This window comes from Scylla paramamosain, chromosome 25, assembly GCF_035594125.1.
Source record: "Scylla paramamosain isolate STU-SP2022 chromosome 25, ASM3559412v1, whole genome shotgun sequence".
In the NCBI taxonomy this organism is placed as follows: domain Eukaryota; kingdom Metazoa; phylum Arthropoda; class Malacostraca; order Decapoda; family Portunidae; genus Scylla; species Scylla paramamosain.
Genome location: NC_087175.1, coordinates 20,833,393 through 20,848,392, shown reverse-complemented (window position 1 = coordinate 20,848,392; position 15,000 = coordinate 20,833,393). Strand labels below are relative to the sequence as shown.

Here is a 15,000-nt window from a genome sequence, read left to right as displayed (position 1 = left end):
CTCTCTCTCTCTCTCTTTCTCTCTCTCTCTCTCTCTCCTACAATTAAGAAAAAGGGGAAAAAAAAAGGTCCAGTAGTAAAGAGTTCCAAACAGGCTGGCCAATTTCAGCTGCGTTGGTTTCAAATTGCACTCTTGAATTACACTTTATGCCTCGCAGTTTGGGTGATTTATGTTCGTTAAAAGTTAAATTATTGCTTTGGTTAATGAACATCTACCTATCTATCAATATCTATCAGTTCATCTATGTCTTTTTATGAATTAATCAATCTCTCTCTATATCTATGTAACTAACAGACCATTTTCTATCTACTTATTAATTTACCTAGCCATTTTTTGTTCTATTTTTTTTCTGTCCACTTCCAATTTGTCTACTATAGGTCTATCTTTTTGTTTGTCTCTGTGTATCCATTTACCGATCTCTGTTCTTACATAACCATCCATCCATCCATCTGTTTCCATGTCTATCTAAGTATCTACCTATTTATATTTGTGTAAACTATATTTCTACATACCTATCTATCTATACATCTATCTGTCAACCCATCTACCTCCTTAGCTATATATCAACCCATCTACATAACCATCTATCTATATCTATCCACACATCCACCTATCTATAGCAATTTGTCCACTATCTATCTACCCATCTACCTATCAAACCGCCTACCTATCTATTCACCCATCTATCTGAAGGGGATGAGCTCCTAGACCTAAACCCAGTTACCCTCCTTGCCTTCATCACCGCAGCGCCACACCCCGGCCCGCTAATTTGAGGCGAGTGTGCAGTGTGGCGTGGGGCGAGAGATGCGTAATGGGATCTAGCGTGCAGCCAGCGGGGCGTGTGAGGCGATAGCGTGGTGGCGTGTGGCTTGGCGTGTGACTAGGTGTGTGTGGTTGGGCGTGTCATGCATTGTGGCGCGTTGCATATACTGTGGTGTGGTATAGTGTGGTGACTTGGTGTTGTGGTTGTGGTATGTTGGGTGTAGTTGCGGTGTGGTGCTTAGTGTGGTAATTGTGGTGTGGTGTGATGTGGTGATTTGGAGTGATTGGTGTGGTAGGTGTCGTGTGGTGTGGTGGTTTAAGGCAGTAGCTGTGGTAGTTGTGGTGTGGTGCTCTGCTATGGAAGGTATACGATGGTGCTGAGAATGGCGGGTGTGGTGTGCTGTGGTATTGTGCTGTGGTGGATGATGGGGTGTGGTTTGGTGTGGAGTATTTCACCCTGTGTTGCTGTATTGTGACTTGCAGTGACGCGCCTTTCACTTAAACCATTTCAAGAGCAAGATTTTTCAAGACATGTCCTCAAATTTTAGGTAACCCTTTTGACTAAACTCTTTGGGGACTAACACGTTCAGAGGGCCTTTTATAAATAGACTAGAGTCCCTTCTTGCATAAAAATCGTGTGTGTATTGATGGATAGATGGGGAGGGGCCTTTAACTCTGCTATCCTATTGTACTGTTGTGTATAGTGTGACTGTAGTGATGGGTGGGTGGGGAGGAGCTTTACACTGTACTATTATACTGTATTGTGGCGTATGATTGTAGTGATGGACTGGTGGGGAGAAGCCTTCTACTGAGCTATCCTTTTGTATTGTGGCGTATGATTGTAGTGATGGGCTGGTGGGGAGAAGCCTTCTACTGTTCTATCCTTTTGTATTGTGGCGTATGATTGTAGTGATGGGCTGGTGGGGAGAAGCCTTCTACTGTTCTATCCTTTTGTATTGTGGCGTATGATTGTAGTGATGGACTGGTGGGGAGAAGCCTTCTACTGTTCTATCCTTTTGTATTGTGGCGTATGATTGTAGTGATGGGCTGGTGGGGAGAAGCCTTCTACTGTTCTATCCTTTTGTATTGTGGCGTATGATTGTAGTGATGGACTGGTGGGGAGAAGCCTTCTACTGTTCTATCCTTTTGTATTGTAGCGTATGATTGTAGTGATGGGTAGATGGGGAGAAGCCTTCCACAGTGCTACTAGAATGTACTGTGGCGTGTAGTTTGTGTGTAGTGGTGAACAGATAGGGAGGAACCTTCCACTAATTCATCTTATTCTTTGCAGTAATTACGAATGATGCAGGGGTCAGTTGCTCTCGGTTATCCTTCCTAGACCCCTTACCATCCTAGACCCCTTACTTTATATCAAATAGTGCAACTTATCACAAACAGCCTCGTGAGTACCAACAAATCTATTGCTGCTTGTTATTCCTTTGTGTTCCTTTGTGTGACGGCGAGACACTGCCTGTGTGGAGGGATGCGAGGATGCTGGTGTGGAGAGAAAAAGAAATGGATAGTGGAGGCAGGAGGGGGAAAGGGTGTGACTGTTGGAAAAGTGGAGATCAAGTGGAGAACGAAGGTGGCTGTCAGGATGAGGTGGAGGGGAGGGGAGCCAATGGGAGAAGCTGTCAGAGATTGTGAAGAGGGGCAAGGAAGAATCTCGGGTGAGGGTGGAAAAGTGGAGAAGGAGGGATGGTAGTCAGGATCATGAGGGCAGTGAGGAAGGTGTCAGGAGGTTGTGTTGTGGAACGTAGGGGATGGAGGAGAGCGGGGGGCAAGAGAGGGAAAGAAATAATGTCGGGTGAGGAGAGGGGGCAGTGGGGAAGCTCTCCGGAGGTCTGGGAGGGGGTGGGGGCAAGGAAGAACGTCTGTCTGGTTGGGTGAGGGGGCACGAGAGATGTGTGTCGGGGTGTCGGGGCGAGGAGAGGAGGGAGCAGGCGGGGAGTAGTTGCCGAGAGTTAATATTACACAGGGTCCGCGTTGCTAGAAGCTTTAGTTTTCATTTTCACGGAGGCGTAATTAATTTCCAGGGTTGGCTGTACGTAGAGACGCGGGATGCCGGGTGTCTGAGTGTCTACCAGCATGCCGGTGTCCCAGGAGGCAATACAGTGTCCGGTATGCCAGAGTAGTGTGTCCAGGATGCCAGTGTGATGTCCGGCTCGCGATCTCACATTTCTCACTAAGCTTGGGTATTCATGTCGCTGTGTCCAGTCTCTCTCTGCATCCTCAAACACTCTGCCAGGCGTCTTATCTCCGCTCCTCTTAACAGGGTCTTGCGTATATACGTGGCGGTGGAACTTGCTGGTGTTTTCAAGGGTGCTTTCATGATTCTTGGTGGTGTTTTGACGAGGATTCTATATATTCTAAAAGTGTGCTGTGTGTAGAATGTAGTTTACGAGTGTTTTCATGATCTTAATGATTGTTTAATGAGAATTTTACGCTTGTGATACAATATACTGTAATTATTAACGTTACTGCAATAGAGCAAGACCAACATAATTTTACGCTTGTGATACGATGTACTGTAATTATTAACGTTACTGCAATAGAGCAAGACCAACATAACGCTTTTGATGTATTTTATTTAGGTTTTGAACGATATTTTTGTGATTCTAGTGATTCTTTACACGACTGTATCCTTCACCTTGTTGTAGTGGACGTTATCGGTTCGTTCAAACACTCTATCATAATTCTAGTGTTGTCTTAAGGATTCTACACTTTTCACAGGTTGTAATGGAAGTTATTGGGGCTTTAAAAATGTTTTCACGATTCTAATGATAGTTTGATATGGATTATATGCTTCACGAGGCTTCAGTTAAACTCATTATGGCTTTCAAGGGTGCTTTCATGATTCTAATGACACTGACAAGGATTACACATTTTAACAGATTGTATTTAATGTTATAGGGGTTTTCATTAATGTTGTCGTGATTCTAGTGATAGTTTACTGAAGATTACGCACTTCAAATAGGCTGTAGTGAGTGCCAGGAGGATGTTCAAAAGATTCTAAATAACAAGTTTGGCAAGGAGTGTGTGCTTTTAACGGGTTCTAATCAAAGTTATCGGGGCACTTCAAGAGTATTTTCGTGATTCTTGTGATATTTGCAGGAGGATTTTACACTTTTACACAAGCTGCAGTGAAAATTACGAACTTCAATCAATCATCTTTCCGTGTTTCTGGGAAGGAATAGTTTCACAAGCGCACTGCATCATTAATAAAAGATACTCGTGAGAACCTGACTAATCATCTCTTTGATCCTTGGTAATAGTCCTGGCAAGGGAACAAAAGCTTCTCATAACAGCACGAGTATACACATTCATCATTCTTGTCGCTTCAGAGCCAAAAATAACCACTCTTCCCTGGACAATATTAAAAAAAAAAAAAAAAAAGCTATGAAAATCTAACTAATCATCTCTGCAGCCTTTGAAAATACCCATGGTGAGATAACGAATATTGCTCATCTTGTCGCCTCAGAGCCGAAATAGCCACTAATTCCTGGACAATGTTAAAAAAAAAGAGAAAAAAAAAATAGCCATGGCCTTTGAAAATACCCCTGAGTCTACACACAGCTCATCTTTGCTGATTCTGAAGGAAATCCAAACCAGCCACTAATCCATAAAACAAAGCAAAAAAGAAGAGGAAATCCATGAAAATCCAACGTCTGATGATAAAACGGAACATCAAATACCAACACGAATCTGGTTTTTATTATCGTTGCCTCCACTCAACCTCGAGAAATGAAAAAAAAATATAAATAAAAAAAATAATCATAAAAATCAATTAAATCATCTATGCGGCCTTTAAAAAATATCCTTGATGAGAGAACAAAGCATTTAATAATAAGAGAAGTCCACACATTGCTCATCCTTGTCGCTTGGGAGCCAAAACAGCCACTAATCCCTGGACAATGCGTGGCCTTCCCGTGAATTGCAGGCCGCCGCGTTAGGGGATTAAATGAATCTCCGCGAATTGGTGAGTCAGCACTAGAGGGGATTAAGGAAATATTACTGTGTGATGCGCCTTCAATAGACACGTGAAGGGCATGGGAAGAGGAGGAGGACGTACGTAGGAGAAGGTGGAAAGAAGAAGGTATGAGGAAGGTGACGGGAATGTGAAGAAGAAAGAGGAAGACTCAGAAGGTGTAAAAACTGCATTAACGAAAACATGATGTAAGTGATGTGAGTGTGGTGAGGAGGAGGATCTAGGAGAAGGTAGAAAGAATGCATGAGAGAAGACATGAAGCAGGTAACGAGAATGTGAAAAAGAGGAAGACTCGGAAAATGGAAAGACTGCATGAAAGAAGGCATGAGACAGGTGATAGCCATACGAAGAGGAGGAGAACCTAGGGGAAGGAGGAAGGACTTCATTAGCCTTTCACCGCGATACACACCAAGCCACAACACTGAAAGCACTGTATGTACACGATCTTTCCACACACCTACAAGAAAGAGCAAATAATACATAAGAATACATAAGAACAGCAGTTACCAGAGGACATATATGTCTGTAACGAGGGAATCTGATTATCTATCTACTACTCCCAATGACCTACGTCTAGACCACCACAAGACTCTCTCCACCCACCTCCCCCTTCTGCAAGATATCGGCAGGAAAACAGTCGGAAAAGAAGGATTTAAAAAGGCAAAATTTTCCAGTGTCTAACAAGTGTAATGTTTATAAATGGTCATGTAGTGAAAAGAAATGTCTTCGAGGGGGCTTGTGATTAAGAAGTTATGTCTCAAATAGCAGTGACTAAATAGAAATTAAATAGCACGTTGCAATACAAGGCATGAATGGATATTGATGTGATGGAAATGAGAAGAGGAAGAAAGACGAAGAAAAGAGTCGAGAGACGGCGCTAGAGAAGACATGAGAAGCAAAGGAATAAGCGAAAGAAACACGTTGGAAGAGAAGGTAAAAGATATGAAGGTGATAGAAAAGCAGAGAAGAAAATAAACCGGAAACACTGCATCAACCCTTTCTTCTCTGTTCGACACTAAGTTTCTGTCATCACAAATCACTCTGACACATTCCTTTACGTTCCATAGCCACTTGTGAACTTGTTACTGGCTACAAATTGACTCGCTCCTCTTTCGGTTCCTTTATTCTTCCTTGCAGGCACTTGGCATGAATTTACAAAGTACTTTCAATGATGTGTGTTGTTGGAAATCGCAGTGAAAGTGTTAAAGAAAAATGAGAGACAAATGAATAATTGAAAAAAAAAAAGAAAAAAGAGAGAAGCCAAGGGTGAGAGGCGATAGCAATACGAAGAGGAGGACTTAAAATATTATAAAGACTGCATTGAAGAAGATATGAGACGGATAAGCGAAAGGATTGAACGCTGCAAAACAGAAGCCATGGAAGTGGAGGTGATAGGAATGTGAAGAGGAGGAGGACCTAAAATAATATAGAAAGACATGAAACAGGATTAAGCGAAAGAATAGCACGTAGCGAGAGAGAAGCCATGAATGTGGAGGTCATAGCAGTGCAGAGAAGAAGACCAAGGATAAGATAGAAAGACTGCATCAAAGAACACATTAGGAGACAAAGGAACAGGCAAAAGAATGACTCAAATCAGAAATACCTGGAAAAGACTCATTGATTAAAAACAGCACCTCTGACCAGAGACTGAAATTCAGAAGAATGTGCCTTGAATAGAGACAGGTTATGGGTGCATCAGAAAAAAAAAACTTATTCTTAAACACTTTGCTCTCTCATCAGACTATTTTTGCAGACACAGAGATGATGACTCGAGTTACGAATAATTTTTCTTTTTTTACTACTCGAGTTACGAATATTTTTTTTCTACTACTCGAGTTACGAATAATTTTTTTCTACAACTCGAGTTACGAATAATTTTTTTCTACTACTCGAGTTACGAATAATTTTTTTTTCTACAACTCGAGTTACGAATATTTTTTTTTCTACAACTCGAGTTACGAATATTTTTTTCTACTACTCGAGTTACGAATATTTATTTATTTTTTCTACTGATAATTGTTACTTGTTAAACTATCATCAGGATCACGAAAGCACTTTTGAAAATCCTAAATAATTTCCTCAAAGGCCTGTTAAAAGTAAGATATCGGACGACGAAGAGGAGTCGGAGAGAAGGAAAAGAGGAAGAAAGGAAGAAAAAAAAGGAAAGGGGAGGAAGAAGAGAATGAGAGATGGATAAAAAAAAAAAGGAGAGGTTGAAAATGAAGTGAACAAGAAAGGACATAGGTAACAGGAGAACAAAAAAGAAAAAAAGAGGATGTGGGGAACAAGATAAGAGATTGGTAAGATGAAGAGGGGGAAAAAGAAAGAAGAGAAAAAAAAACAGGAGAGGATGAAGTGAATGAGACAGGAAAATAAAAACATATAGGAAACGGGAGAGGAGATGAATAAGAGAGAGATGAAAAAAAAAGCTGAAAGTCCAGTGATGAGGCAGAGAGAAGGAAAAACAGGTGGGAAAAAAAACGAGAGATGAGCAAGAAAAGTAGAGAAAAAAATCGTCTAGTGATTACATAATATATTAGCTTAAGAGGCTTTCAGTGTCGTAACTAACCTATCTGTAATCTCGCGGCTGCCTAAAGAGCCATAGAAAGCCATAGAGAGCCTTCAATATGGCGCAGTGTACACAGGGCGGCCTCACAGAGCCGCCTGAAGGCCACCAAGACGCTGCCGCTGACTGAAGGCCCGGGAAGCTGTGGAGAGCGTTACGTAATGAACACACATAATTATTTAATGCCAGGTTAGGTTAGTCTACTCTTGTGATCTTCGTCCTCTACTTAACTTGACTCCGCTTTCTCCATTATTATTATTTTTATTTATTTATTTATTTTTTATTTTTATTTATTTATTTATTTTTTTCTAAGTTTATATACGTCTTCTTTTAATTTACAGTGAAGTTTTATGAAAGTAGTTGTACAAGTTGAGGGATTTGACGTGTTAAATCGTTCTATTTTGTCCTTTCGTCTGTTCATAGGGTAAGTAAATTAGACTGATTCCTACATTCTATCCTTGTTTTATTAATCCCAACTTTGAATATTAGAACTAAAACATTTGAAATACAGAATAAAAAGAAAAAAAAAAAGCCTAATATTTACATCTGTACAGCGCGAAAGGGCGATGCTAGCTGGCGGAAGCTGGCTTGATCGTGCTGAAGTGAAGACATCGTAGTCATGTTAAACTGAATTCGTGTAAAAAATCAAAATCAAAATAAAATAGTCTAAATTGAGTCGCCTGATCGATTTTTATGCGTGTTTCTGAATCTCTCTCTCCCACTTAACTCTTCCATTTAACTTTTCCATTATTTGTTAGAGGGCACTGTATCTGTTTTGATTTATTGCTGTTTTAGCTTTATTTACTTTATTCAGTATTTTAATGGTGCTTCAATTATAGCACTGTTTGATTTATACTGAATGCCGTGAGACCTGTGTTGCTGCGGCGCCCTCAGTCAAACATCAGTCAGTCAGTCAGTCAGTCAGTCAGTCAGTCAATCTCACTCCTTTTTTTTTTTCGTTGTATCTCTCATCCTCTCCGCATCTCCTCTTCTACATTTCTCCTATTTTCTCTCCCTCTGCTTTCCACCTCACCCCTTCCCCAACCTCATCCTTAATTCTCTCCTTTCCTCTACTTTCATCATTCCACCTTTCTCTCATTCCTCCTCTCTTTCCTTTTCCACCTTTCCTCTCCTTCCTCACCCCACTCCAGTCGTTCCTTTCCCTTCTTCTTTCATATTTATTCTTTTCGTTCTCCTTACCTGTATTTTCGACACTCGATGCTGTATGACTAACTTGCAGTGGCGAAGTTTGATTAAACGATCCCTTTTTGGCTTTTTTACTTCAACTATCTTTCACTTCTCTTCCCTCCCCTATTCTATTAGTTTCCTTCTCTCTCTCTCTCTTATCTCTCTCTCCTTCCTTCCTATTCATTCTTTTGCATGCTTCTCTCATTCCCACACTCACTCTCATCTATCTTCCTCTTCGTCTACCTCCCCCATTCCCGATTTTTTTCTTCCATCTCTCCCAGCCTCTCTTGTCCTTTCATTCCAAACATTTTACCTTGGCGAACTCGAAGGACCCTAACGATTTTTTCAGGATGGAGTTTTATGTAAATGTTTAGGCGTGTTTCTGAGCCATAGCGGTTTGAAATGTTACGTAGGTAAGGGGTCTGTGTAACGCCACACCCTCACTGGTTCCTGGCAGTGTGTGTGCGTGTGTGTGTGTGTGTGTGTGTGTGTGTGTGTGTGTAAGTGTGTGTGCCTCCTGCTGTTTGCCGAATCTGTGTTTGGTAAGAGTATTTCGTTGTGTTTCTTTTCCTACTTCAGGTTATATGTGTTTTATTATGTGTTTTGTTCTACCCCCTTTTTTTTTATGTGTGGTGTGACAGTGTGATCTTATTTGGTGTGTGACAGTTTGTGGTCTTTTTCCTGTATGGTGTGCATCAGTGCGGCATTTTTTCCCATACAGTATGTGATGCCAATGTAGTGTGTGACTGTGTATTCTTTAACGCGAGTAACCTTGCCCGCAGGTCACTTCGGGAGGAGACACAAGCGATCGAAGCCAGTCGGCCACCACACGCGGTCTTGTGTGGAGGTTCGTTATGAGTTTACTTTTGCCAAGACTTGATGCAAATAGTCAATAAACCAGAGAGAACAATACTAATTTTAAGCATCGGAAACATTGTAAACAGCATCAACAATTAAAAGAGAAAGCATGACAGGAATTCAACACAGCTCTCAGATTATCCATTGTTGTGCAAACCTGTCCAAATATCAACAACTGGGATGCTAGTGGAAGTACTCACAATAACCGTGCTGGTGACGAGAGCGGTGGCATAGAATAGCACGAATAGCGGTTTCTTCATTAGCTCCCATGGTGAAAGTAAGCCTGCTGTAACTTTCCTGCACCACACCTTTACACGCAGGACACATTGGCTCATTACTTAATACTCCTTGTGGTCAACTGACAGCATCGAACCCCTGACAGGACACTCGGCGTACACTATCTTATAACCAATTGTGCCATGACGGTCAACAAAGTCCAGGTGAAATTTGGTTTTGACTGTCATAGCCACAATTCGTCATGTTAGGCATTCACCTCCACTGCCTCATGTTCTCCCTCTGTCAACTGCTCTCATCAGTCAGTAATTCAATAAAACATGACTACTGACAGATTCTCGACTGAGGAAAGACAAAGCACAGTGGAGATGGGAACTGTATGGTAGAGTCGTGGGTAGTCTAGCAACCTACCTCATCCACTGTGTTTTTCGTTTTGCCGTCAATCTTAAATCCTCTAATTCGCAGACAGTCTCCTTGGCGCTGCATGATATAGTCGCAGATCATTCTTAGCAGATCAAAGAACTCCATGTTGAGAGGAAAGACGATGAAACACAGTGGATATTGGTGCTGCACGGTGAAGTCGTGGGCCGAAAGTCAAGTAACCTGCTCCATTCTCTGTGTTGTCCGTTTTCATCTCAGTCTTAAGCCCTTTGATCTGCTGACAGTCTCCTGATGCGACATGAAAACTGACAAATTCTTAGATCAGATGACTCAAGACCGAGGAAAAATTCTAAGCACAGTGTGTTGGTATGTTTCCATTTTATACTTATCAATACGAGACGATCAATCATTGCCGGGTGTGTCAGGCGAAACTCAGGACATTTGGGTTCCTTAAGAGACAAGGCGTATCGTCAACAGTGTGAAGTGTTTGGCAGGTACGCAGTTCCACTACACACGATAACGTCACGAGTAGGATGAGTGGTCAAGCGATTCAGATTCACTACATACCGAGAGTCGCGACCTTCTCCACTTCACTATCTACCTCTATACATCTTGCACATAAAGAAGAAAGTTCTGAAGACTCTCTATCTACCTCTATACATCCTGTGCATAAAGAAGAAAGCCCTGAAGACTGTTACTCCTCCCCATCAACACAGCCCAAGTTCTCGTCTTACAAGAGGAGGCGAAGTGCTAATACTGAACCACCAACCTCACCACAGACCGAACTTGCTCCCCACAAAGCTACGCCACACGGAGCACTCCCATCACACTCCCATAGCAGCCAGCGAGGGTTCCGTGCAGCAAGTTATGTCGCCGCTGGCCCTCCTGGAAGCCGTACTCGTGAAACCCAGTCTGCACTCAGGGCCGCGTCTAGCAGTAACTTGGGATATCGAAGGGATGGAGGAGTTCAGAGGGCGTGATTGAGGACTGTGTTACCGCGCCTTACTCCTGCAACGCCCCCCATCCCTCCCTCCCTTCCTCCCTCCCTCTGGTGGAGTTTGGGAGAAGCATTAGTAGTTTAGGTGATCCTTTGGTCAGAGAGAGAGAGAGAGAGAGAGAGAGAGAGAGAGAGAGAGAGAGAGAGAGAGAGAGAGAGAGAGAGAGAGAGAGAGAGAGAGAGTATTTAATGCTTTCATTGTCAATAGGCAGATAACACTAATGGTGGTAGTAGCAGTAGTAGTAATAGTAGTAGTAGCAGTAGTACTACTACTAGTAATAGTAGCAGTAGTAGTAGCAGTAGTACTACTACTAGTAATAGTAGCAGTAGTAGTAGTAGTAGTAATTGTTGCTGTTGTTAGGAGAGAGAGGAGGAGGAGAAGGACGATGATGATCAGAGAGAGAGAGAGAGAGAGAGAGAGAGAGAGAGAGAGAGAGAGAGAGAGAGAGAGACAGAGAGAGAGAGAGAGAGAGGAGGGATAAAGGTGACGTACCGTGAACAATAACAATATCCTCACACAATCCAGTGCGACACAGGACCGCCACGTGCCGCCATTATTACGCGGCGCTTGCACGTATTCTCAACATTTACTTTTATTATCTTATGTTCAGCGCTTTGTTAGGTTTGTAGATGTGAATATCTTACTACTGAAGCTTTTCCCCGCGGCGCTCGGACACTGGCGTCACTTCCTGCGCCTGATACGCTTCGTTCTGTCTTTCTTCCGGCAGATTCTGTTTTAAAACGTTATATTCTCTACGTTTTGCTTGTTCTCTTTTAAATTTATATAGTATGTCTTTGTTCTGTTTTGAAACGTTGTTATCTTCTTTTTTCTTGGTTCTCTTTTAAATTTATATAGTATGTCTTTGTTCTGTTTTACAAAGCTATATTCTCATTGGTCCTGTTTTAAAACGCTATATTCTGATTGGTTCTCTTTTTAAAACGCTATATTCTGATTGATTCTGTTTTAAAACGCTATATTCTGATTGGTTCTCTTTTAAAACGCTATATTCTGATTGGTTCTCTTTTTAAAACGCTATATTCTGATTGATTCTGTTTTAAAACGCTATAATCTGATTGGTTCTCTTTTAAAACGCTATATTCAGATTGATTCTGTTTTAAAACGTTATATTCTGATTGGTTCTGTTTTAAAACGCCATATTCTGATTGGTTCTCTTTTAAAACGCTATATTCTTATTGATTCTGTTTTAAAACGCTACATCGTGTCTTTGATGTGTTATTAAATGCTATATTCTGATTGATTTTGTCTTAAAACGCCATATTCTGCCGGATTCTATTTTAAAACGCTATATTCTCTCTTTCCTCTGTTTCAAATTGCTACATTCTGTCCTTGTTCTGTCTGAAAACTCTATATTCTGTCTTTGTTCTGTTTGAAATGCTTCCTTCTGTCTTTGTTCTGTGCGATACGCTTTGTTCTGTTTTTGTTTTGTTTTAAAGCGCTACATTCTGCCTTTGTTCTGTTTTAAAGCGCTATATTCTTCGTTCTATTTTAAAACGCTATATTCTGCCTTTGTTCTCTTTTAAAATGCTTTGTTCTTTTTGTTTTGTCTTTTTGTTTTCAAACGTTTTCCGTCTTTCTTATCTTTGTTCTATGTTTAAATGTTTTGTTCTGTCTTTGCTCTGTTTTGGGGATCATTTTTAAAGATCACAAATAGTTATTCAGGTTTTCGTAATTTTTTTTTCATTGATGATGCAGAATCTTAAAAACGATCGCTAGAATCATGAAAACACTTGATAACTCAGCGAAATTTCATAACAGCATGTTAAATTATTGCTACACATTCAGTGCCTCAGTAAATTCCATTGAAGCCTGTTAAACTATATAGAATCAAGAAAACGCCTTTGAAAGTTCCAAGTTTGTTTTAAGAATTACTAGAATGATTAAAACATCCTTAAAACAACTAAATTCTTTACAGAATCATGAAAACACCCTTAAAAGTCTTATCAACTATTATTAGAATCATGAAAACACATTTGAAAATCCCAGTAACATCCTCTAAAGCATGCTAAGCCATTACTAAATCATGAAAACAATCTTGAAAGTCCAAATAACTTCACTAGAGCCAGTTCATCTATTACAAGAATCATGGAAATACCCTTGAAAACTGCAGTACGTACCATTCTTTAGACTATCACACTACCGAAGGAATCACAAAAAATACCCTTGCAGACACGAACAACCTCCCTTAAACCAGGTTAGAAGCAGTGGACATAAAATGCTCTCTGCTAAATAGATCTTAGGAGAGAGAGAGAGAGAGAAAAAAAAAAAAAAAAGGTTATATGTGCATGAGTAATTCAGGTTTTGCGTTACATGTAACCATTTATCAGGAGTTATCGACCGTCCTGCCACGCTGTTGAGGGATAAATGTTGGGTTCTCATGAATATTTCAACGCCCACAACTCCTGCAGCCGAAAGGAGTGCAAGAATTAAGATAAAGTTAAGCTTACACAGGCTAGAGAGTTTACTGGTGTGAGAAGGTACTCATACATCAACCCTTCTACTGTTATAATCCTCTTTTATTTAACAATGAGCTCACTGTAGTAAATTATTTGGATGGACGAAGTAGAATGAGGTTAGTTTAATTTTCCTAAGCTATAGAAGGGTTTTTTTTTAAGAGACTATAGTATAAAAATGAGTCTTAAAAAGTTACAGATGATAATGGGAAAATAATGACGAAGTGAAATAGCCAAAGAACACCAAAGAACAACAAACAGTAGCAGTTGTGGGCATGTTAGCTCCTCACGAGATGTAACCTGCACTATCTCATCTAAAGGAGGAAATGTGATAGTCAGGAAGGCGTGAAGTGAGTGAGTAAGTTGGTGAGTGAATAAATCAGTGAGTGGGTGAGTCAGTCAGTTAGGTATGCACGCAGCCACTCAGTCAGTCAACTCAGGCAGGCGGGCGGGCAGGCGGGTGGGCAGGCAGGCAGGCAGGCAGAGAGGCAGGCAGGCAAGCAAGCAGCCAGCTACTCAGTCAGTCAGTCAGTCAAGTCAGGCAGGCAGGCAGGCAGACAGGCAGGCGGGCGGGCGGGCGGGCGGGCGGGCGGGCGGGCAGGCAGGCAGGCAGGCAGGCAGGCAGCCACTCAGTCAGTCAGTCAGTCAATCAACTCAGGCAGGCAGGCAAGCAGGCAGGCGGGCGGGCAGGCATGCAGGCAGGCAGGCAGGCGGGCGGGCGGGCGGGCGGGCGGGCGGGCGGGCGGGTGGGCGGGCAGGCAAGTCAGTTAGTCAGTCAGTCAGTCAGCCAATCAGTTAACTCAGTCAGTCAGTAATTCAAGTCATGGAGATTCAGTGAGGCGAACTGTTTGTTGGCTGAAACTTAAGAGATACATTGCTATACGACACACACACACACTTACACACATAGACACACACGCACGCACGCACAGAGGCAGGGGTTGGCTGTAATTTTTCTCAGGCAGGGAAGGGAAGGCCGCTAGGGGGAGCTGCATTGTAGATACACCCAAACATTTCTTTTTCGAGAGGAATCAAGTGATGTAGTTGTACACACACTGACCTCCTGCTCTCTTGCCCTTCCCATCAGATGCCTTGGTTCTTTAGGCAGGTTTACTCTTTATTTCAGCAGCTACCTTTGTTATTTTTCGCCAGTCACCTTTGTTAATTTCCAAAAGAATCATACTAATTTGAATGGATAGTCTCTGTATACGTTAATAGTTCTCCTAGTACCTGTTCTTATGTATTCTCTGTTCCTATTCTATGTTGTACTGCCACTGTCTGTCTGTCTGTCTGTCTGTCTAGCTGGCTGTCTGGCTATCTGTCCGTCAATGTGTCTGTTTCCCTGTCTATGTCTCTGTTTTTCTGCCTTTGTGTGTGCGTGTGTCTATCTGTCTGGTTGTTTTTAATGTCTGTCTGTATGTCTGTCTGATTCTTTGTCTTTCTGTATGTTTCTATAATAATAATAATAATAATAATAATAATAATAATAATAATAATGTGTCTTTCTTTGTGCCTATTCCTTGTCTTTCTGTCTACCTTCCTGTCTGTCTGGTT

General features: G+C 41.6%; 1 protein-coding gene and 1 long non-coding RNA gene across 2 annotated transcripts in view; one reads left to right on the top strand and one right to left on the bottom strand.

Moving 5' to 3' along the window:
* LOC135113341 (hemicentin-2-like) overlaps window positions 1–15,000 on the top strand; it is a 125,121-nt gene that overhangs the window by 75,497 nt on the left and 34,624 nt on the right. The window contains exon 2 of the mRNA XM_064028583.1: window positions 9,287–9,351. Coding sequence (XP_063884653.1) covers window positions 9,287–9,351 — 65 coding nt within the window. The remainder of the gene's footprint in view (window positions 1–9,286; window positions 9,352–15,000) is intronic.
* Window positions 1–15,000, bottom strand: part of LOC135113342 (uncharacterized) — a 72,896-nt gene that overhangs the window by 36,519 nt on the left and 21,377 nt on the right. The gene's annotated exons all lie outside the window — the stretch shown is intronic.